Raw genomic sequence first — 22,363 nt, 5'->3', positions numbered from 1 at the left:
GGGGCTTTTGGGCACTCTTGTCCCCCTTGCTTCTTGTTGGGATTGTCACCCCTTGGGCCCCGAGAATCGTCTCCTTAAGGAACGACCACTCATCTTGGGCACTGAGTTCCCCTGCCCTCGAGAACCCCAGCGCCTCTCCCGCCAATCTCCTCAACTCGTTGAAGTTGGCCCTCTTGAAATCTAGGGCTACCGCCTTACTGCAGGCCCTTGTCACCCTGCACTGGATGATGAATTCCAGCAAGCTATGATTGCTATCATCCAGGTGGTCAAGGACCTGGAGCCCCCTTACCAGATCATCGCCTGTGGCCAGGACCAGGTCCAACAGGGCATTTCCTCTGGTGGGACTGTGCACCTCCTGGGTTAAGTGGAGGTCCTGTATCTCAGCCAGGAACCTCCTGGAACAGTCTGACCTGGCTGACTGCTCCTCCCAGCAGATGTCCGGGTAATTTAGAAAACCCATGCACTACATCCCTTGCCTTAAGTGCCTCTGCAAGCTGGCCTGAAAATTCCCGGTCCAGCTCCTCCCCTTGGTTGGGGGGTCTGTAGTAGACCTCCACTGTTAAATCCCTCTCCCCACGACCCCCATGTTGATGTCCATTTCTACCGTGGGAGGCAGAAAGGTTAAAAGGCTGCAACAGCACTTCTCCAAGGTCCTTGCAGTGCTGCTCAACCTTTTGGTCTCATGGGCCACATGAACAGAGTGGAGCTGGTCCATGTGCCAGACTGGACCCTGTACCTCAGGATCAAGCTTGCCCACCTGGATCTGGACCATGCTACCTCTGCCCAGTTTCACATGCTGGAGATCAGGGCCTCAGGACCCCAGGCTGTCTCTGCCCAGTCATGCATTCCAGGACTGGGGCCCAGGACCCTGTGCCACCTCTACATAGTGCTGCATTCTGGGATCAGGCTCCAAGGCCCTGTGTCACCTCTGCCTGGCCCTGTGTGCCAGGATCAGGCTCTGTGCTGGATCTAGTGTGCCAGGACCAAAGCCCATGGGGCTCCCCATGGGTATTTGCAGAGCCCCACTGGCCAGATGAAAAGGCACTGGGGCCTGGATCTGGCCTGTGGACTGGGTTCGAGCATGAACACCCCTGCCCAAACCCACTCTTCCACACTGTCAGAGTGTGGAGAGAGCACGGAGCTGAAATATTAAAGGCCACGTTTTACCCTCACTGTCTCTTTGTACACAAGGAATCTCTTTGTAGCTTGACCTGATTTAATAGCCTGTTTCATCAGAAGTTGTGGTATAAAATGAAGCTCTTATTTGCAGGCAGGGAATCTTCCAGACTTCTACTGATGCATAAAGGGATTAAAGTGCAAAGACTGTGTTGGAGATCTCATTTGGATTAGAACCGGATTTTGCTGGCAGTTCTTAGGCTTATTAATTAATTACAAGGGCAAATTATGGATATCTAAAAGCTGGTGTTTAGATAAAATTCCCTTGGTACAAAACAGTAATTGAACCATGTAGAAGGGAAGGTTTTTAGGCAGTGTGAGAGACATGCAGCTCAATGACTGTTATCTGAGGTTTTTCCATTTTTCCTAACTGTGAGGTGTTATCAGAAATGCAGCTATAGAAAAGTCTTTGTTAGTACAATAGGATTTGTGGGTTAGTGCTGTGTCACCAGCTAGAACTGCAGGCTGGTTTCTCCACTGCCCTGCCTAGTTATGTAATTATTTCCACCTGCACGAATAAAACAAATTGTAACCCTTAATTGGTAACCCATCAGCTGAAGGTTTATTAACATTTGATGGGCGCTGTGCATGGAAAATGTTACTAAACTGGCACTTAAATGCTGCAGTTAATAGGTCTCTTCTCATCTGGTAGAAATGGAAAATGTTGTTGTATAAGCATCCTGTTCAGTCTTAGCTCAGCTACTAAAAATCTAACGAAAACAGTTGTCCACCTCAAATTGGAAAGAGCAAGTGTTTGCATTTCTAAATCTGTATTTGAGGAATAGTAGCAGCTCTTGTCAGAAGTTAATGTGGGATATTAATAAGTGTGAGTAGTAACTTAGCTGCTAATGCTGTAATAATATGTCACAATAGGACTGTCAAATAGGGGACGTGCAGAATTGATTCAGCTATGGAGAATGTAATCAGCTGAGTTGAATATAAAATATATTTTTTTATCTATGCTCTGATTTCTTTCCCATAAGAAAAACAATCTGTACCCATTTACTGAAGTTGATTTTTTTTAATTCCATATATACATGCATACATATATACATACACATATATGTGTGTGTATGTATAGGCATCCAAATGATACAGCACGTTAAGCCCTAAAAATACATATGACTAGCTTTATATTAGGGTAACTATTCTGACCCATGTTATAAGCATTTTGGCTTTTGGCTTTGCATGTTCCCTAGGGCAAATATGGGATTTTAGCTTGTACTTGAAAAGCCTGTTGCTTTGTCTGGGGATTTCATTCCAACGAGTTTAGGCAGCATGTGATGCATCTGTTATTATTTCTTACACTGAGTTGCATATTAGATACAACTGAACCAATGGATACAAGCAAAATTAAATGGAGATGACCTCTGTGTTCCTTACCGAGGGAGAACACAGAGCTGGTAAGGTCGGGGCAGATTCATTAAGCCACTGAGTGCTGGGCTTATGTCAATTTCCTTGGGATCTGTGAACGGTTTCAAGGTAAAGTTTTGCAGAATGGTGGTCAAGAATAAAAATATCTCCATGCGAGCCAGGCCCTCTCCCAGGCAGATCCGTTTTCCTGGAAGAGGAAACAAAAGAAAGAGAATGCACAGATGCTGATGTTTTTTCTTTCAAATTTATGGTTAACATTGCAGTAAAATCTCCAGGTTAATTTTATAAATCCAGAGCAATTGATGGTAGAAGTTGTATCTTTTCCAGGATGCTGGGTGTTGTAAAAGTGTTGTAAAAGTGATAGAGAGATTGAAGATGCCAGTCAGAACTGGTTTAACAGAAGTGAGCTTAGAAAATCAGCTGGCCCCTTTACCTGCCAGGGCTGGGGGAGGAGATGGATTGTAGGTTAAGTGAGAGTTTTTGCACTTCAGCCAGCCAGCCCATGTCAGTGGGGAGTGACGTGGTGATGAACTGAGTGGAGTGGGTGGGAGTGACTTGACATGTAGGAAAAGGTGCATAATGAGCAGGATGTGCGAAGCTTCTGTTGTGATTCGATTCGGCGGAGATTCAGCCCGATTTGGCAGCCGAATCTCCAAATCTAAATCAAATCAGAGGACCCTTCAATCTCTCCAAATCAACTTGGAACCCTCCAAATCGATTCGGAGAGATTAGGAAAGATTTGGCAATTCAGACATAGACACAGCTGTAAATGCTTTTTCTGCGTACCTCTGGGTAGTGGGGACTCATGAATGCTGTGATGCTGAGGTGCATGGAGTGTCCCACAGTAGTGTGAAGGGCTCCCCAGCACACTCGGCAGCAGACCCAGAAGTGGACCAGAAGCACTTTTGGTCCACTTCTGGGTCCACCGGGGAGTGCATGGGGGCCCCTCCCTGCACTCCCCAGCTGCTCAGTGACTGGTGCCTCCTGGGTCTGGGGGGGAACCTGGGGTTCCCCTGTGGCTGATTGCCCCTGCACAGTCTCTGGTGGACCCGGTCCACTTCCAGGTTCACCGCCAAGTACATGGAGGGCCCACCCCCGCACTCTTGTGAGACACTCCATGAGTCTCAGCATTGCAGCATCCACAAGCTGCGCTGGTACCTTGAGGTATGCAGAAAAAACTTTTAAAGCTGTGTCTATGTCCGAATCGCTGATTCTCTGAATCAGCATCGAATCTTCAGATTTGGATTCAGCTGAATCGAATCAGGGACAGTGATCTGAATCAACAGATCGAATCGCTGTCCCTGATTTGGGCTGAATCCAAATCCAAATTGAATAGGGCCTGCTTTGCACACCCCTAATAATGAGTACACATTACACATGTGGAAGAGACAGGAAGAGTTGGGTTCTCGCTGCGCTCACAGCTGTTTCATAATGGTGTATGTACATTCGCTTTGGTAGATTTGCTTCTGACTTGCATACCTGGCCTGTTAGCAGCCAAAAGAGGCTGATAACAGAGAGTGAGGAATGTCACAAGATGACTTGAGATGTGGAGAAGGAAGCAAGGATGGAGCAGGTCAGGAGCAGAGGAGACCTGGAAAAGTGTGAAGGGAGAAGTGCTGAGGTAGAAAAAGAAATGAAGAGATGCACTGCAGGTGGAACTTGTGGGGACCACTGGCAGAGGTGTGTGTAAGGTGAAGGATGAGCTCATAGAAAGCAGCCTGAACCTCCAAATTCAAGGGTATATTCTGGATGAATGTTCCCATGAGAGGTAACCCTGCAAGGGAAAAGCCTGAAGGTGAAATGTCTTGTTGAATGGGACCATTAAAAGCAGCAGGAGGTGAAGATGGTGGGAGGAGAGTTGCATGATGCCAGGAGGATTGCTGGAGGGAGGAGTTTCAGGAATAGGGGAACAGGAATCTCTGTATGATAGTTCACAGCAAGAGTAGGATTCTGGAATAGGAACTGGAGAACTGCTGTATTTTGTCCATTGGGAGGAAATGAGGCCACGAAATGTCCTACCTGAAAAGCTCTGTTGTTTTTTATATTGATACCAACAATTTATGGCAGGAGGTAGAAAATGAATTGTCTGTATTGGAAGAGGACACCTGTCAGTCTAATCTGTGCAAAGTTCAGTCCTCAGCATGTGCTGGCAACCTAGAGAGTCCTAGGGTCCCTAGACAGTTTGTGTTAGGTTAAGACAAGGTGAAGTCTACGCTGCTAATATTACCTGTGCAGGTAGGTGAAGTTAACTCAGGTCTGCCAGAACATGATATACCTGTACCTTTGATTTACTGTGTAGACAGACCCTTTAACTTCCTGACAATCTCATTTTTGCATGAATAAAATTATCTCCAGTTCTGGAATTGTTTGACTGAGTCTGAAAATGAATAGCAAAAGTTTTCCCATGGCTGCACCGAGAAGGAAAGGTGAGAGGAGCCCCAATCACCATATTTTCTTGAATACCCATACACTTTGTTTTTGGAAGGCAGAATAGAAAAAAAAGGTATTTTTCCACAGTCATGGGCAACTATGTGACATAAAGGCCTCCTGGAGAGAGTCTAGGTGAGGCAACACACTTCCTGGGCCCTCTGTGTATCCCAGAGGACTTACTCTGTCACTCATGGTTAGGCCCCAAACTCTTGCAAGGGCAGTAGCAAGACTGTTACCATTTTACTCTAAGTAGCTCCTATATGTAAACTCTTGTAAATAAAATGTTGTTTCCATACCACAAGCTTTATCTGGATACCACCAGCAGCTCACTTGCTGCTTCAGGCACATGTCACAGTGCTCGGTCAATCGCTACAGTTGTGAGATGGTTAGCATGAACAGCATCTCCTGGCCTGTGTTTCCAGCCAGGAAAAACCAGCTTCCCTACTTAACACATGCACTCCAATTTGGGGAGGGGGAGAGCTAAATTTGGGGGAAAAGTTGGGGGGAAAGGTGCATCTATGTGAGATAATATGGGACAGGCAAAAAGGCAAAGATGGCATCTCTTACCTGCAGAGAAGGGCATGAAGAAGCTGCTCTTCCTGAAAGTGCCATTTTCATTCAAGAAATGTCCTGGATTAAATTGTTCAGGATTTGGAAATTCATTGCTGTCATGAAGGACAGAGCTCAGGATGGGATAAACAGTGGTACCCTGAATGAACAAGTGCAGAAGAGAGAGGGTCAAAGAATAGGGTTGTTGAATGACATGGTCCAGTTCTCTTCCAAAAACAGGGATGTGCCTTGCAGCATAGCCCCTTACATCTCCATAGTGTCCCTCTGTCACTGGCCTGGTAAGACTTGTCCTCAGTCTGAAACAGCTTACTGTTGGGGCATTTGTCTGCACATCCAGTCTCACTGTTCTCTTTTTTACATCAGCCTAATCATGTGCTCCTTCTTGGTGTTAACCACATTGCATATATTTGTAGAGGAGCATGTCCATTTTAAACCATTTTGGTACAGCTAAAGCCACAGCACACTTCTAAGGAAAAACCCTTTAAAATATACAGAAATACTGGTAAACCTTTTCTCTTCCTGATCTTTTTCTGATGCTTTTCTCTGAACTCCCAGTGACATGCTCAAAACAAAATGCTGTTTTGATCACAGCAGAAGAGCATGCAGAAATGATACTGTTTTCTCTCACCATTGTTGGAATATATCCCTGAATGCATGTTGCTGTATATTTTGTATTTATAATAGCCTCTTCAGGTAATTTACAGCATTTCTGTGTGTTAAGTTTTCCTCGCTTTCTGATTGTGTTTGGATTTTTTCTTCCCGCGTATATACACTGTATATTCTTCATACTTTGTTTGCTGTTCATATTTTAGATCTCTCTAGGGCCCTTTGTATTATTTTTCTCTTTGGTTGTGGAGCATGTAGCATTCTTACAATGACATATCTTCTGTAAATGTCATTAGTGCTCACCTGCACTGAGGGAATGCGCAGCGATAGCAGTCCCCAGCACTGTTTTTGCTGGGGGGGAAATCAGACCCACCACAGCTAGTGCAGCCCCATGCACTGTGGCTGTGCAGGGCATGATGTTGCCCTGCTACACCTCTGTTAGCACTCAGTTTACCAACTCAAGTCATCTAGATTCTTCCTGAAGATGTTAAATAAGAATAAATGTAACATCAGCTGCCTGCAACCTGCAATCCCCATTCTGCACCTCCTGCAGGGCATCTACAGGACTCTGCAGGGGACTGAAATAGAGAGCTTCAAGCCAGATTCTAAACATGGACTGAGGTTAATTACACCAATAAGAGTCCATCGAGAACTGTATAAAACTATTTGTGCTCTGGTTTCTGCATTATTGATGAAAATCACTGGAATGAAGAGGGCATTTATTGTGAATTTATTTTCTGCAAGGATTTAGCCATTTTGAGGAACAATGAGAACTAACCTTTGGGATGAGGTATTGTCCAAATGGGGTGTCTTGGCTCACAGCACGGGGAAGCCCTAATGGAACGAGAGCAATGAACCGCTGGATCTCATGTACCACAGCATCCGTGTAAGGCATCTGGCTTCGATCAGCTATGCATGGGCTCCTCATCCGGCCAATCACATGGTCAATCTCTTCCTGAACTTTTTCTGCCATAGAATGAATCAGATTTAAAAATAATGCAATAGAACAGCCCCCTCCAGTTTAATCCAGCTCTCTACTACTTTGTCTTTAAAATCATGGCCTATGGACACTGGGAATATTTCTGAATTACCCAAGTTATTGTCCAAATTGCACATATGGCAAAATACAAGTAATACGATGTCTGGAGATGTTCTTACTCAGAATTGCCTAGGTTCAATATATAGTGCAGTGGAACGTGGTAGTGATTTGAAGTAGAAGTACTACATCTTGGAGAATTACGTAACTATTTACATGCCCACAAAATTTTGCACATAAAACGTATGACTATGCATAATTTCATAATTTAACCCAGGCAGACTCTGTGCCTCCACCTGCATGGGGCTCCCAGCACTCAAGCTGGGGGCCCCATGTCGAGACACTGAGCATGGTGACTTGCACCTGGACAGCTGGCAAGTGGGGAGGGGAGCTGCTGCCTGCAGGAACAGGGGGTTGGCATGGGGTTTGTGTGTTGGCAAGGGGGGCTGTGTGGGTGGGTGTGAAGTTTGTGAGTGGGTGTGCCCCTTACCGCCCCCCCCCCCCCCATGGTGCACAGCCCCTGCAGGCCCTCAGGGTGCTCATGGTCGCAGCAACATGTAGCTCTGGCTGTAGTGCCGGCTGAATCCAAGGAGCTGCACATGGCAGCACACAGCTGCCCCAGCCTGCTGGCATGCACCTTTGTCCCAAACCGGGCTGGCTTCTTGCCAGCACATGGGACACACGGTACTGCAGGCAGAAGCAATGTACCCTTGGGCTGGGCCAACTCCATGCCTCCACATGGGGCTTCCAGCACTCCAGTGGGAACCTGCACATGGAGGCATGGAGTTATCCTGCCTTGATGGTGCACGACTCCATGCCTCCACATGCAGCTTCCCACTGGAGTGCTGGAATCCCTGCATGGAGGCATGGAGCCTGCCTGGCCTGATGGCACATGGCTCCCACCTTCAGTGCCACAAGTCCCACATGTTGGCATGCAGCCAGGCTGGTCGGGTCCAGAGGCACACACCAGCAGGCTAGGCTAGGCCAAGCCAGCTCTGTGCCACCACGTGCAGCCCCTGGGACTCGGCGCATAATTTTGAATTTTTCTGCACATAATTCCCTGGGGTGTAAAGTACTCGTGTCCCAGAATCTCTGGTGCCCGGCTGGTAAAGCCCATGGAACTAAGAGAACTCCTGAGGGTCAAAGATTGAGAATAAGGATATCACTGGGACTTCGTCCTCATTGACAAAGAGTAAGGGAAAAGAAATGCCAAGCTTAGGAAGGAGAGTAGCTGGAGAGGGTAGTGGTGCTGGGCAAGAGTCTCTTGTGGGGTATGTGGCAATTGTACCTTGTATGTCTGGGTATTTCAGGAGAATCAGGAGTCCATATCTCAGGGTGGTGCTGGTTGTCTCTGTTCCCCCGGAGAATAAGTCCAGCGTGGTCATTACAGAGTTCTCCACATGGAATTCAGTCTTGCCATTCTGTTTCTCCTAGGAAGTGGTTTGTATGATTATTTAATAAACATTCCCATACAGGCCCACTGTTTTTATCAAATGTTGCTTTCTGGAGTAATGTACAAAATCCTTAGTGTATTGCACCATTACTAGAGAACTGACTTTTTCAAATAACAATGTACACAGCACTAGGTTTTTAATCTCTTCTTTATCACTTTCCTGTTTTATTTTGTTGTTTATACATCTACAATATACATAAATATTCTCCTAATGTTATTTTACGTGAACACACACTTCATTTGTCACGTAGAAATTAAGTGACTAAACCCTGGAAGGAAGTGAGCCCCCTCACTGTATACTGCTAACCAGGAGAAGAACGAGCAAGTGTAAAATTCTGGAATACTCTCTTAAGGGGAGTGGAAGCAAACTCTTGAAATAAGGTCAGCACAATAACACTTGCTTTTTTTAATAGTAGTGCTTGTGAATTTGTTATACTCATTCCACAGGCTGACTTCAGTGGATCTGTCCAAAGATGACCTGATATCTGGTGACATAATGTGTTCTGGGCAAACACTAAATATTTGTGTTTAAGATTTTTATGCCACCTTGTTACCTGTTCCATCTTGATGAGGAAGCAGTCAATAAAATCCCGTGGGGACGTGGGATCTAGGGTTTCCTCATGTTTCTTCAACTCCTCTGAGATAAACTCTTTTACAGCAGCAAAGTTTATGGCTATCTGGTTGTAAGGTCCAGGAAAGACATCCATAAGAGATGGGAACAGCTGGTAGAACTAGAAGGAATAAAAGGGAAACAACATCTTTGCTACAGAATATTCTTGCTCATAGAGATTGGAGGAGTTTCATTTGTCTATGGAAAGTCCCAATGGCCAGACTGCTACTAATACCTGTCCCCATTGAGAGTTCAGAAGATGTATATTGTCGTCCATCTTATCTAACAGGGCCAGAAACTTCTTATCTTCATAGTCATATCGGTTTCCAAATACAATGGAGCAGATGACATTGGAGACAGTACAGCTCAGCAGGAAGGTGGGATCAAAGGGCATCTCTGAAAGATTGAAAACTTTGCCATGAATGAAAAAATCCACAAACTTCACTTCAATATTGTGTTTTTTGAGATGCAACCTAATAACTATTGGCAGGAATCCACAGAGGAATTTGAAGGAATGTGGCTCTTGACTGTGGGACTCCTGCTTCATTAATTGCTGGAGCTGGAAGCCTTCTGGTGAATAAATCATGAAACTGCAGGAAGAGAGAGATGACGATCTCTTGGTGGCAGCTATTAAATGTCACCAGGAAGATAAAAATTCTGCCTCAGTACAGTTGCCATGTGATGCTGACAAGTCATATGAAATAGCTTTCCTACGTGGCTACTCTGCACCTCCTTTTCTGGGCACCTACTTTATGTACCTGTACCTTGACTTGCAGGAGTGCTGAGCTGCAACAGGGGTCAAAGGGAGCTCTGTTCTGAACACAGAGGATAAGACAAAACACGAGGCATGCTGTAAAATCAGGTGCTGAGTAAACATCTGTAACTGAACATCTGGAAGTGAACGATTGGCAATTTAGTCATTCGCTTTCTCTAGCTCCCACTGTACAAAATGGCAGTAGTACCATCTTACTTCTTCAGGGTGTGTTGAAGATATAGTTATCAATGTGTATTAAAATATTAGTGCATTATACTGAATGTGGAAAATCCCATGAGGAAGTTTAATGGTTCTTTGTTTTGTGTAGCATGTGGATGTTGTGTAGTCAGTAATGCACAATACCTAAAATAGTGAGGACCGGAAGAAATACTAACTACCTTGTGGCAGACTGCATAGAGTGCCTGCCATTTTAAGGGGAGAAGCAGTCAGTGTAGCGGCTAGCAGAGGGGGCTGGAGCTAATTATGGGTTCATCTGGCCCAGGGAACTTGCAGGTGATGGCTAGGACTGATTGGAGGGAGCCATCTGACCCAGGAGGAGGGCTGATCTTTAGGCAGATATAAGCCCAGGCTTGGGACAAAGCTGGCAGTAAGATCTTGGAGCCTGCTGAGAGAACACCACCTCAGCAGGATGGCTGCAGCTCCAGAAGGTCAGCATGAAGGATAACATCTAGAGCAGTTTGGAGGTTTGGGAAGGAATTAAAGGTCTCAAGGATGTTCCTAGGGACCCAAGGAGCGGTCTAGGGCCCAGAGAGAGGGATCAAGTGTATAAGAACTATTGTTGGAGCCTGTGTGAGCCCAGAGAAAGGGGCCAAGTCTGGGACCTATTATAGGATCCAGGTGAGCCCAGGGAGAGGTGCCAAGTGTGTGGGACCTGTTAAGGGGTCTGGTGCCTACAGAGAGGTCAAGAACATAAGACCTGATGTGGGGTCTGGAGCCTACTGAGATGCTGACTGTGGGAGCACAGAGAAACAAGGGGTGGAGAGAGCTGGGGCCAGAGGTGAAACTGGGCTGGGGCCAGGGGGCCACAGGTCTGTAGTCCAAGAGGGTCAAGGAATGGGGCTGGAAGCCCATGGCCCAGGGGTGGTGTGTGACATCAAGATTGCTAGAGCAGAATAGCCTAGAGGTGGGTCTTGCGTATGACTGAAAACTGCATCCTACTGAGGCTTGTGGTCACAGTGGTGGGGCTGCTTGTGGTGGGGTAGCTCCTAGAAACTGCTGCAAACCCCAAGAAAGCATGAGGCACCTGAAAACCCCAGCCCCCCTGCCTTGTGGGTCACCCTTGGGCAGGGAAAGGCTAGGGGAGCACTAGGAGATAAAAGCACTGAAGGAGATTTCTAGCAGTCCTAGGGTCTGAGAGGGGGCTGGGTAGAGGGACTGCAGCTGGGGCAGTTACCAGCAGAGCCTGAGATGACTTAGCTTGCAGAAGAGAGTTTGTTAGTTGAGCAAGCAGACCCATGGGTGTGTGAGGGCTGGTAGCCAGGGATTGACACATGGAATCTCAATTGACCTGTGGGGGGCGAGGGCCCAAGAAGGGTCAAAAGGTCCAGGAGAGACCACTGTAGAGACTGCCATAGCTTGGGGAGCCTGGAGATCTCAGCTGACCCAAGGGGGGTCAGGGCCTTGGAATGGAAAAACTGAAGGTCCATATGTGGCTACAGCCTGGGAGCAAGGGGATCAAGGAGACTGCAGCCCTGTATGAGGGGGCTGGGGTGCATGACTCTCCTGGGTCACAGGAGAGGCTGAAAGAACTGGGCCTATTTACTTTGGGGAAGAGAAGACAGAGTGGATTTAATAACACCCTTCAGGTACCTGAAGGGGGGGTTGAAAGTGTATGGAACTGAACTATTCTCAGTGGTAGTGGATGACAGAACAAGGAGCAAAGGTCTCAAGCTGCAGCAAGGGAAGTTTAGGTTAGATATTAGGAAGAATTTTCTCACTAGGAGGCTAGTAAAACACTGGAACAGGTTACCCAGAGGGGTGGTGGAATCTCCATCCTTGGTGGTTTTCAAGACCTGACTAGACAAAGGTGCCCCATACTCACCCAGGGAAGGTGAGTATGGGGCACTTGAAAACCCCAGCCAAAACTTTGGCTGGGAGTATGGGAGCCTAGAGCTTTGGCTAGGATAATCTAGTTGGGGATGGTCCTGATTTGAACAGCGGGTTGGACTAGGTGACCTTCTGAGGTCCCTTCCAACACTAGTTTTCTACTATTCTATGATGATGCCTAAGGTGGTGCCATTCAAGTTGGGGCTGGGGGGGAGGTCCAAAGGAGAAACTGAGTACAGGAGCCCCAAAGCTTAGAGTGAGCCCAGCAGGGAGAAAAGGAGCCTGAGGCTGAAAGAGAGGCCCAGCAGGGAGAATTTGAGGCTAGAGCAAGAGTAGGATGAGAAGGGTCTACAGGCCTAGCGAGGGGCCAGGGAAAGAGTGGGATCAGAAGGGTCCAGAAGCCCAGGGAGAGGCTGAGAAAAGAGTGGGACCAGAAGGGTCAGAGGCCTAGAAAGGCACTAGAGGAGTGGAACAAGAAGGGTCCAGTGGGCCCAGAAGGCCCAGAAAGGGGTCAGGAAAGTGTGGGACCAGAAGAGTCTAGAGAGTGACCAAAGGGATCTGGTAGCTCCAAGAAGGGCGGGTGAGAGATCAGGGAGCCTGACAGCCCAGGGAGAGGCTGAGTGAGAGACCAAGGGGTCTGATAGCCCAGAGAGGGGCTGAGGGAAAGATTGAGAGAACTTAGGCCCACAGAGGGTCTGTGTGTGTAATGAGACTGTGAGGACATCAATGAGGATGGCATCTGCAAAGCTTGGGGCATGGTATAGGGGCAGATCAGAGCCACACAATTGGGCTTGAAGCACAGGCAGCTGGTGGTCATTCATTTAAGACCAGGGGAGCCTCCTGTATTTTTAATGGCAATTTACACCAAGACCTAGCAAGCAAGGAAGGTGGACTGCTCATAGACCAGGGTAAAAGTAAACTTTTTTGGTCTTCAGGGGCTTTATGGCCACCGCTGGAGATGGTACCCTGTGACATACCTATCAATACAGTGAGTACCATCTAGCTGGTGCATTTCATGACTCAGGGGTCCCTTAGAAAAAGGATAGTACTTAAACATGGAATTAAAATCTGTTTCCTTATGCATACGTTCTTGCTCCCAGCCATTTCTAACTCCTGAGCACGTGACTATGCACACTTAACATTCTGTAGATGTAGCTTTGACAATGTAATAAAGTTAAAACTCACTCTGGGTGCTGCTGAGCTTCTCCACCAAACACTGGGCTTCTTCCTGGATCCGCTCCTCAATGCTTTTCTTCCCCATCCCAAAATTCCTCAGGGTGGTAAGAGCAAATCGACGGAGCTGCTTCCACTGCTCCCCATTGCTGAAAATAACCCCTGGAAAGGGAAGGAGGAGAGAGAATAACTCGGGACACAGGGCTGGAGATGAAATTAAATTAATTTGCAAACCTACGTCCCCTTAAATGGCATCCCTCAACACTGATACATCTAATACCTTAATGAGAATTGGAGAATTAAGACTCTTATTTCTTGGAAACCCATTGATATGAACACCCGTATTATATGAACTCCCAGTCTGGACACCAAGAATACAAAAGAGAAAATACCTTTATATGTATGCACAGTAGTCCTGTACGAATAGGGAACTATTTGATTTGGATTCGGCTGAATCAGATGCCAGAGATTCAATCTGGAGATCTGAATTGTTTTTCCGATTCAATTCAGCTGAATCACTTTGGAAGATTTGGAGCCGATTCAGAGATTTGGCCATGGAGTATAATGGAGAATCAATGAAATATCTATAACTTTGCTGTTTTTTGGCTGATTTGGATGAAACTTGCAGTGGTAGCCTCTGCTGAGGGCATGAATCCTGCCACTTTTCAAGGTGATAGGTTTACAGGTTTCTGGGAAACTGCACCTCAAAGTCCAGAAAGCAAAATTCATGTCGTGTGCATGTTAAGCCACAGTGGGGTGAAAACTGAAGGGATAGTAGCTCTTGCCGAGGCCATGAGGCCTGCCAAGTTTCAAGGAGATCAGTGCAGGGGTTTCTGGGAAACTGTACCGCAAATGCTGACAAGTAAAACTCATGACATAGGTGACACTGTGTGTGTGTGTTAAGGCTACCACCCTTGCAGTTTTCACCCCACTGTGGCTTAACACACACACGTTACACAAGTCTTGCTCTGAATTATCTGAATCATCTCTGAAAATCTGAATTGTGATCGAAAGCTTTGCACAGCCCTACTGCACAGCTATATGCATGCATGTTGTTTTCTATACTAGGTACTGCAGTAATATTTCTCACCAGTCCTGTGTGGTTCTTGATTTTTTTACATTCCTCTTTCTTTCTGGTGCTTTGCTACAATGAGAGGCTACAGGACCTGAACCTGTTCAGCCTTCACAAGAGAAGGCTGAGGGGGGACCTTGTGACCATCTATAAACTCACTGGGGGGACCAGAAGGGTTTGGGGGAGACCGCGTTTCCCCTAGCGCCCCCCGGGATAACAAGGAATAATGGCCACAAGTTGTTGGAGAGTAGGTTTAGATTAGACATCCATAGGAACTACTTCACAGTTAGGGAGGCTAGGATCTGGAACCAACTTCCAAGGGAAGTGGTGCTGGCTCCTACCCTGGGGGTCTTTAAGAAGCAGCTCAATGTCTACCTGGCTGGAGTCACTTGAGCCCAGTTTCCCCCCTGCCCAGGCAGGGGGTCGGACTTGAAGATCTACAAGGTCCCTTCTGACCCTACTTCTATGATTCTATGATATTTAAAATGCTTAATTGAGTGATTAATTCTAATTAGAATACTCCAGCATGCTGCAGCATCCCATGTATTAAGTGTCCCGCATTTCAAAATGATGGTGTTGGCGCTTTAACTGAAACTGGTCAAACAAACTTTAGTTAAAGTGCCCCCATGGACATTTTGAAACATGGGACACTTAATACATGTGACACTGCAGCTGTTTAATTAGAGAGGTTGTATGGGAGTCACCCTAATTAAAACACCTTTACCCATTCTGGTAAAGTTCTAGTTTTTTGTATGTCTTTTTGTCTCAGACCAACACAGCTACCAAGTACACCCCTTTACCCATTCTGGAGCATGTGTATAGACACCCATAAGTTCCAGAACTGTGATCCATAAATTCCAGCTTTAAGCAGTTGCCACAGCCTGGAGACAGTTCAGTTTAAGTGCTGACTAAATGGTGAGATGGCTAAATTCATTATGTGTCTCCCTGCTTGACCTGACATTTCTGAATGCCAGCAGCTAGGTACCTAGGTCCTTTCTAAGCCTTCTCCTGCTTCAGAAACAAGGCAGAGTGGTACTGAAGTCCCCTGAGTGGCCTGATCCAGCTGGCTGCAACTGGTAGGCTGTTGTATGAAAGCTGAGCGCTATTGGTGTCAGTAGCACCATCACTTCCTCCATTTTAAAACAACATGCCCCTTCTTTGAAAGAGTGGATGTGGATACTAGCCCTCAGGAACAGACTCCATCACCAGGTTGTCTCCTGGTTGTCTCACACTAAGCAGTTCTGTGCTTGGCTTGAGGGTTTTTTGGATCCTATTTTGAGTCCCCTTACTCTTCCCACACCCTGTTAAAGCCACAATGTCCTTGATCCTAAAATCTAACCCTTCAGTTGTGAGGTCTTTGGGGCATGATCTGTCCCTCCCATGAGCTCCACTCTTGAAATAATACCTAATCCTTTAAATAACTTGTCAATAACAGGCACTTTTCCTCTGGAAACGAACTCATCTCCACGATCAATCAGTGCCTTCTTCACAGCCTGGTACCCATGCAGCATCACAACACGTTCAGAGCCGAAGTACAGTGTGAACACTGGCCCATATTTCTCATGTAGCTGTAAAAAATACAACCGGGCAACATGGAAGAGAGTTTACTTCTGGCAGGAGCTTTGTGAAATACAAGGAGATCCTAAACAGTCAGTGGGATCTACAAGATAGACCTAGGAAAGCTGGTTAGTATTTCCTCACTCTGTCAATGACCTGCTGGGTGACCCTGAGCTATTTACATTGAAGAAGGGGGCCTTTAGTATGGTAACTAGGCTATATCTAAAGGGTTTGTTCAGTCCTGCATTAGGCAGACTCCCACTGAAATCAATGGAAGTTGACCCTTTGCCTTCACAGATTCAGCAACAATACCTGAAAGGCCTGAATCCTTTCATGATGATGGTGATACATAAGAGCAGTCAAGTGACTCAAAACATTTTCCTTTCACTGTGGGATCATTGCCCATCACCGTGGGCCCATCCTTGCCCATCAACTCCTACTACCAGTCCCTGCAACTGAACAGCTAAGGACGAAGCAGACATACCTTGTTAAGGGTTCTGATCAGGTCCTTGGTTTTCAGCTGCAGTGCGTTCCCAAGGATGGGAAGGGACCATGGTCCAGGTGGCAGCTTCCCATTTCCAGGTCTCTTTCTCCAGGTTGCTAAGAAGAGAAGGCAAAAAAAACAGAGCACCAACAAACCAGTTATTGCTCCCAGAGGATCCATCACAGGGTGCAGCAGTTATTCTGGAGTTTAATAAGGAGTGGATTTACATGTCAAAATGCAAGGTTTATATACTGTGCAGTGCCAATGCAGGTGCCAGCAGTTTATCCAATAGCAGACGTGTATTCTCCCGGATCAATGAAGATTAACATTTAACTAGCTGAGTTTGCTTAGTAATATTGAACTAGGAATTAACTTCTCTGAACCTTTATTTGAAGAAGCAACAGGGCATTTCTACACCCCCCACTGCTCAGGCTAAGTTGTGTCCTGCTGGGAGAACATGCTCTGTCTGCTTGCTGGCTTGCTCTGTGTCTGCCAGATCCCAAAAGAATGTAATGTATGGTATAGCTAGAGTGGCACATGACAGTAAGCCTAAGAGCAGCATTGGAACTAACCTTTGGTGCATGGTCAGCAACTGTTAGCTTATTTTTCTTTTCACAATCGCTGACTGTGGCAAGTGAGTGGATAAGTCATGTTGTCATAGTGATGATCTCCAGCACAGTCTGAAGCACTGTAGACACGGCAATTACGCTTCCCAAGGACAATGATAATTTCCTTGCACAAAGTCAAGGTTTATGTCATGACCTACTAGGGAAATGTCCTCTCCATAAACCCTGTTTATTGAAATGTCTTTGCTATGCCTTGATTTTTACTTGAATAGAGTCAGATCCTGCCTGCTTTCACTATGAACTGTGCTTGTTCATTTTTTAAGTCCTGCTGAAATCACATTGGACAGTGCTACATGGCAAACTTACTATGAACCACAATGGCCTCAGGCCCAGTGTGCTGCTGCCTCCTGAACTGGAAACAGAGCAGTGATACCCAGGCAGTGCTTTGAGCAGGCTACCTGGCACTACTGATTGAGGGCATGTCTATCTTGCCTTTGCCAGTGCTAGAAGGACCACCAGGAAAACACACCTTGCCTTCTCTCTCCCACTCTGCTTGAACAGTAAATGCCCAAACAAAGCAATTTATCTTCCATTTGAGTGGTGCTGGGTCCATGACACCAAACCTATGACAGAAGCGCTGGGCATGCCCTGGGTACGTGCCTGACAGCAGCTACATTTACATTTTTTTTGGCATTTGACACAGATATTGGGAGCAAGTGGGCAGAGACTGTTTCCACATGGGTGTGGCCTAACACAGTTGGAGGGGGGTGCAGTTAGGCTTCAGTGGTGCTACTTAGCCCACTCCTTTGCTAATTAGCCAACTCATTGTGGCCCATATGCTGAACAACACAGTACCCAGGTTAGGGTATAGTTTGCTTGGAGTTGTACAGCATGTTTAGAAAGGACCTTCAGGAGCCTGTATAGTTTTGTTTCTAGCTACTATTGCTATTCTCTTCAATATAGGTTCATACTGCAGTAGCTGCAGGCCTTCCAGGAGTGCAAGGGTGACCACACATGCTGTTTCCATGTGGGCAGTTTTATTTTAAACACCTGTCCTCAGTCTCCCATCCATACTGCTTCATATTCTTGTTGGGGAAGGCAACCTGGAACAGAATATGATGCTGGTTGCACTAATCCTTAAATATTGGTGGAGTTTATTTCTTTGCTCTCATGTGGCTCATATTTGTAGTAAGAACATCATCTATGTTTTGTGTTTGTCATATAAACACAGTACAATACATGCAGATTTAAAAAAAAATTCTTGCTCCCTGTCTCTGGCCTACATTTCAGTACAGAAGCTATAGTGCAGGTGGAGTGTGCGTGCTTGGGCTGTTTGTATGACTATTTAGGGGGAGTATTTTGAGAGGATTTTGCATCAGCTATATTGTAACCTAGGGTACAAATCAATAGAAGTAATGGCTAATGTTTCATATTTATTCCTTTGAAAAACGTACTTAAACAGAACAAAAGTTCTTGCAAATGAATAACTTGTTTAAGAATGGCTTCTTCAGTGAGTCCTTAGCAGCATGACAGTGGTGTAGTGAAGAGGGAACTTCTTCCCTGCAGCAGCACACCCCAAAGAAGCAGGAGGTGGAAACACTAGGTAAAGTATGGCTGTGTATGTAGTGCTAGGTGCCAAGAATAGCTTGAGCACTTTCTCCTTGTGGTGGACCAGTAGGAGGTGCTCCTGCACTGAGCCATCCACCTCACTGCACCTGACCACCTTCCAGGCTCCAAGTGCCTCACTGGGGGCGCCTCACATCTGGCCGACCCCCTTCCTGAAGCATATCCGCTAGCCTGGGGGTAACTCTGCTACCACCTGGAGTCTGGACTGATCCTGGACCTGTGTCCTCTGGGAAACACAAACCTATTAGCCCTTAAGGGTACTTGACCCACTACAAGAACTTGGGGTGCTTCCCCCAGTCTGAAGCACAAACAGTGTTCTCCCTTAGTCAGCTGAACCAAGAGAACCCCAAGGCATAATCTAGACCCTCTCCCAATAAGTATGCCATGCTAGGTATAGAGGATAACTGTATTGGTTACAAGGAGTAGATTTGGAATATGGTAAGGGTAGAGCAATATCAGAGAAATCCCTTAGAACAAAGTGGCATGGTAGCCTTTGATTACGCATCTGTGTTATTGCAAGCTATATATCTAGTTAGATCTCAGGTAGCTTACTCACAAGTATCATCCAGAGGCAGGTGGTGATTCCTTCTGGAGGCAGGCAGTTCATTGATAGTGAGTTTCAAGAGCGAGAGCGAGTTTCAGATGGTCCAGCTTCTCTGTGAGCTTTCATCATGGCTACTGCCACTCCTCCTGGGCAGTCCTTCACTTATATTGCCCTTATGACCTCATTTACCTGGTCCAGTGAAGACCAGCAACTGTTGGCTTCTAGCCAACCAATTTGAAATGCATCACTGGTTGCCAGGTAGACTGGCAGGGTATTTAGCCCCCTTCCAGTCATGTTGGCATTGCTTAGAACAATAGGGGGCTTAAGCCCCCCACCTAGGTATGTGTGGCCAGTCACGTAGGCAGAGGGAGCAGGTTTCCCCCCTCCCTCAGGAATATATCTAGCTCAGGTTACAACTCAGGATTACCTGAAGAGATGGGGCAGAGGTGCCTACCCTTTGCAGTGACCATGGTAACCGAATTGTCAGATAGCAGAGTTTGGGGAAAGAGAGAGATGGTATTCTGCCACACTCCTCATAGGGCATGCTAGATCCCAGCCCTCCAGGACAGGACCCAGGCAAGATGGTATGTGTTGTGTTTGAGCACACGATATGGGGTGGTTAATAACAACAACTACAACAATAATAATTAATACCAACTAATAAGAATAATAGCAAGAATAATGGTTTTCTTTAATGTGTAACGTGTATTTGGCCAGATTTGTCTCTAGTAACTTCAGCAAAGTAACACCAGAGATGAATTTGTTCATGTCTAAAACCCAAGTTGTCACAGTCTCTGCTTAATACTGCCATTTATTTTCTGTACTATTCATTTTCTGAAAATATTCATTAATTGAAATTATTTTATTAATTGTCCCTAAGCTATTGTCTAGTCATACAACCTTGCTTGTTTTTTTTAAATCTCTGTTTCCTGTAGGGAATCTTCTATAGATGTTCTCATGTCAGCTGAGTTCATGCAAATTCATTTAATGTCATCTCAACTCTTGCTGGCTCAGTTCAACAAAGTTCAGGCTATTGCTGTTTCAGATTGTGAAAGCTGAGTTCAGGTCATCATAGTTAACAGGTCAGAGTAGTAAAGAAACTGTTCTTTACTACTTAGCAATAGAAATGCTATCCTAACTATCCAAATGTTTCAAAATTAGCCAATATTTTAGCTAGGTTTTTTCACTTTAAAGTATTTTGATACAATGAAAATAGAATATTTCAATGCTTCCAAAAATAATTTGGCATCTTGGTTTTGTAAATATGAAATCAAATTTTTCATCCTGACTAGGGATAAAATGAAATTCTCAAAATTATAATTTTATTTAATGAGACCAAATTTCATTTTTCAGTCAGATCTATTTGGCCAAGGTCATACAGAAATGCATTGGCCATATTTGCAACGAATCCTTAGTGCCCCAATTCCATATTATCCTCTCCAACAGCTGGCCAGACACATTCCTTCTCACCTCAGCTGTGTCAAGTTTTGAGGTACCAAGTGACTAATATACAGCCTTACTTGCCAACTTCTAATGATTGTTTTTCTAACTGGAATAAAACATAATTGGCCAGAAATGTCCCTAGTAACTTCAGAAGATTAGCACTTGAGATTAATTTCTCCATGTCTGAAACCCAGACTTTCAAGGTCTCTGCTTAATGCTGCCATTAGATTTTTTTTTTTACATCTGTTTCCTCCTGGGTGCTTTCCTGAATGTAAGTATTAACTGAGTTCATGCAAATGTAATTACTGTCAACTCAACTCTTGCCAGTTCATAAAAGTTCAGGCCACTGCCAGTTCAGATTGTGAAAGCTGAGTTCAAGTGAGTTTGGGTCATCAAAATTAACAGGCTTGCAGTCTAGCAATTTACTGCTCGTTAATAGAAGTGCTATCCTAACTCTAGAGATGTGGGGTCAATAATTGGCTTTGCTGGTGGGTGCAAGTTTGAGCAAGCTATTTTGGACTAGCCCAGAGCAGGAAACCATATTTTGTGTTCTGTAAAATTTTTCAGGACTTTGAAATTGTTTCGCATCCTTGGTGGAGGGACCCAGTATTTTCCAAAGATATATTTGGGAGAAGACATACAGAGAGTGAAACCTCAGGACAGCAAAGTGATCAGAATACTTTCAGCCCCTACTCTAAAGAGGGGACTGGTCATGTCCGATACACATTGCTGTGGTGTCCGAGTACTTTACAAACATTAATTACCCTGAAAAAAGCCCTGTAAGAAGAGAAGAGAATATTATCCTGCTTTTACAAAGGTGGGGGGACAGGACAGGACAGGATGAGATGTGTTATGTTAGAGGTGCCTTTATGTAAGTGTCCCAATGCCTAAAATATAGGTTTCTTTGCCAGGCAAAGCAATCCAGCATGACAGCTTAGGCACTTGAGATTGTATACAGTCTGGGAAGGGTTAGGCACTCCCACAGAGAAAAGCAACTTCACCAGGTTTAGGTTAAGATTCCTCCATTTTCTACAGCATGCTAAATAAACGTGTCAGTATTTAGTAGGGCTGTCCAAAACAGCTGCGTTTCATTTCGGTTTCAGATTTGGCATTTTAGAGGGACTCTGATTTGTTTCGGTGTCTTGAATCACAGCCCCATTTTGTCTCCGCCAAAACTATTTTGGAGTTGTTTCAGAAGTTTAATGGTGTTTCGGTGTTTTGGCTATAGGCTGTAATGGGGAATCACAAAACTGCCTATAACTTTGTCATTTCTTGCCTGATTCAGATAAAACTTGCAGAGATGCTAGCCCCTTCTGAGGCCATGAATTCTGCCAGGTTTCAAGGAGATAGGTTTAGGGGTTTCTGAGAAACAGCACCTCAAACTGTTCAAAGCAAAACTAGTATCACTTGCCTGCAGTGACAGCATGCTGTCAGCCCGCACGCAGGTCTGGGGGCCCGCTCCCCCGGCAGGAGTCTGACATGGGCCCTCAGGTCTGTGTGCGAGATGACAGCATACTGCCGCTGCCAGCAAGTGGACATCCGGTTGGGACCAGCACCAGGATCTTCCCAACACTTGGCATGGGCTGTGACACGCAGACTCAGGTGTTTGCACTGGCCTCAGCCAGCAGCAGCATGCTGTAATCCACAAGCTCCACAGCCAATGAGTATGGAGCTTTAAAAAACAAACAAACAAACAAAAAAAAGCCCTACACTCACTGTCTCTGGCAGCAATGATTGGAGTGTCTGAGGGCTCATGACAGAGCCCACCCACCCCGTAGGCAGTGAGGGACAATGGGGATCACCCTCCCTGCTTGGCACCCAT

The 22,363-nt window shown here is 45.8% G+C and overlaps 1 protein-coding gene across 2 annotated transcripts; it reads right to left on the bottom strand.

Annotated features, from left to right (window-relative positions):
* Positions 1 to 2,182: 2,182 nt before the first annotated feature.
* Positions 2,183 to 19,089, bottom strand: LOC102573559 (cytochrome P450 2C18-like). 2 transcript variants are annotated; one of them, XM_014605038.3, is made up of 9 exons: positions 16,363 to 19,089; positions 15,727 to 15,889; positions 13,262 to 13,411; positions 9,491 to 9,666; positions 9,200 to 9,376; positions 8,481 to 8,622; positions 6,935 to 7,122; positions 5,548 to 5,689; positions 2,183 to 2,737 (listed from the first exon to the last, which is right to left on the bottom strand). In XM_014605038.3, exons 1-9 carry the CDS (start codon positions 16,540 to 16,542, stop codon positions 2,556 to 2,558), a joined length of 1,500 nt encoding a protein of 499 aa, XP_014460524.1. In that variant the 5' UTR covers positions 16,543 to 19,089; the 3' UTR covers positions 2,183 to 2,555. The 2 variants fall into 2 exon arrangements, with proteins under 2 accessions (XP_014460524.1, XP_006263037.1); XM_006262975.4 differs by having other exon boundaries at positions 9,491 to 9,651; positions 16,363 to 19,088.
* Positions 19,090 to 22,363: the final 3,274 nt, after the last annotated feature.

The sequence above is a fragment of the Alligator mississippiensis genome, chromosome 6 (genome assembly GCF_030867095.1).
Source record: "Alligator mississippiensis isolate rAllMis1 chromosome 6, rAllMis1, whole genome shotgun sequence".
Taxonomy (NCBI): Eukaryota; Metazoa; Chordata; order Crocodylia; family Alligatoridae; genus Alligator; species Alligator mississippiensis.
This window is presented reverse-complemented; position numbering and strand designations above follow the sequence as displayed.

Bases quoted from the DNA above. Each gene is read 5' to 3' on its own strand.
- LOC102573559 (XM_014605038.3), bottom strand. From the start codon at position 16,542: ATGGATCCTCTGGGAGCAATAACTGGTTTGTTGGTGCTCTGTTTTTTT. The intron at 13,412-15,726 runs GTATTATTTCAA...TTCCCTTTCCAG, and splicing joins CAAGTTATTTAAAGGATTAG to GGGTTATTTTCAGCAATGGG. The intron at 9,377-9,490 runs GTATTAGTAGCA...TATTCCTTCTAG, and splicing joins TGAACTCTCAATGGGGACAG to TTCTACCAGCTGTTCCCATC.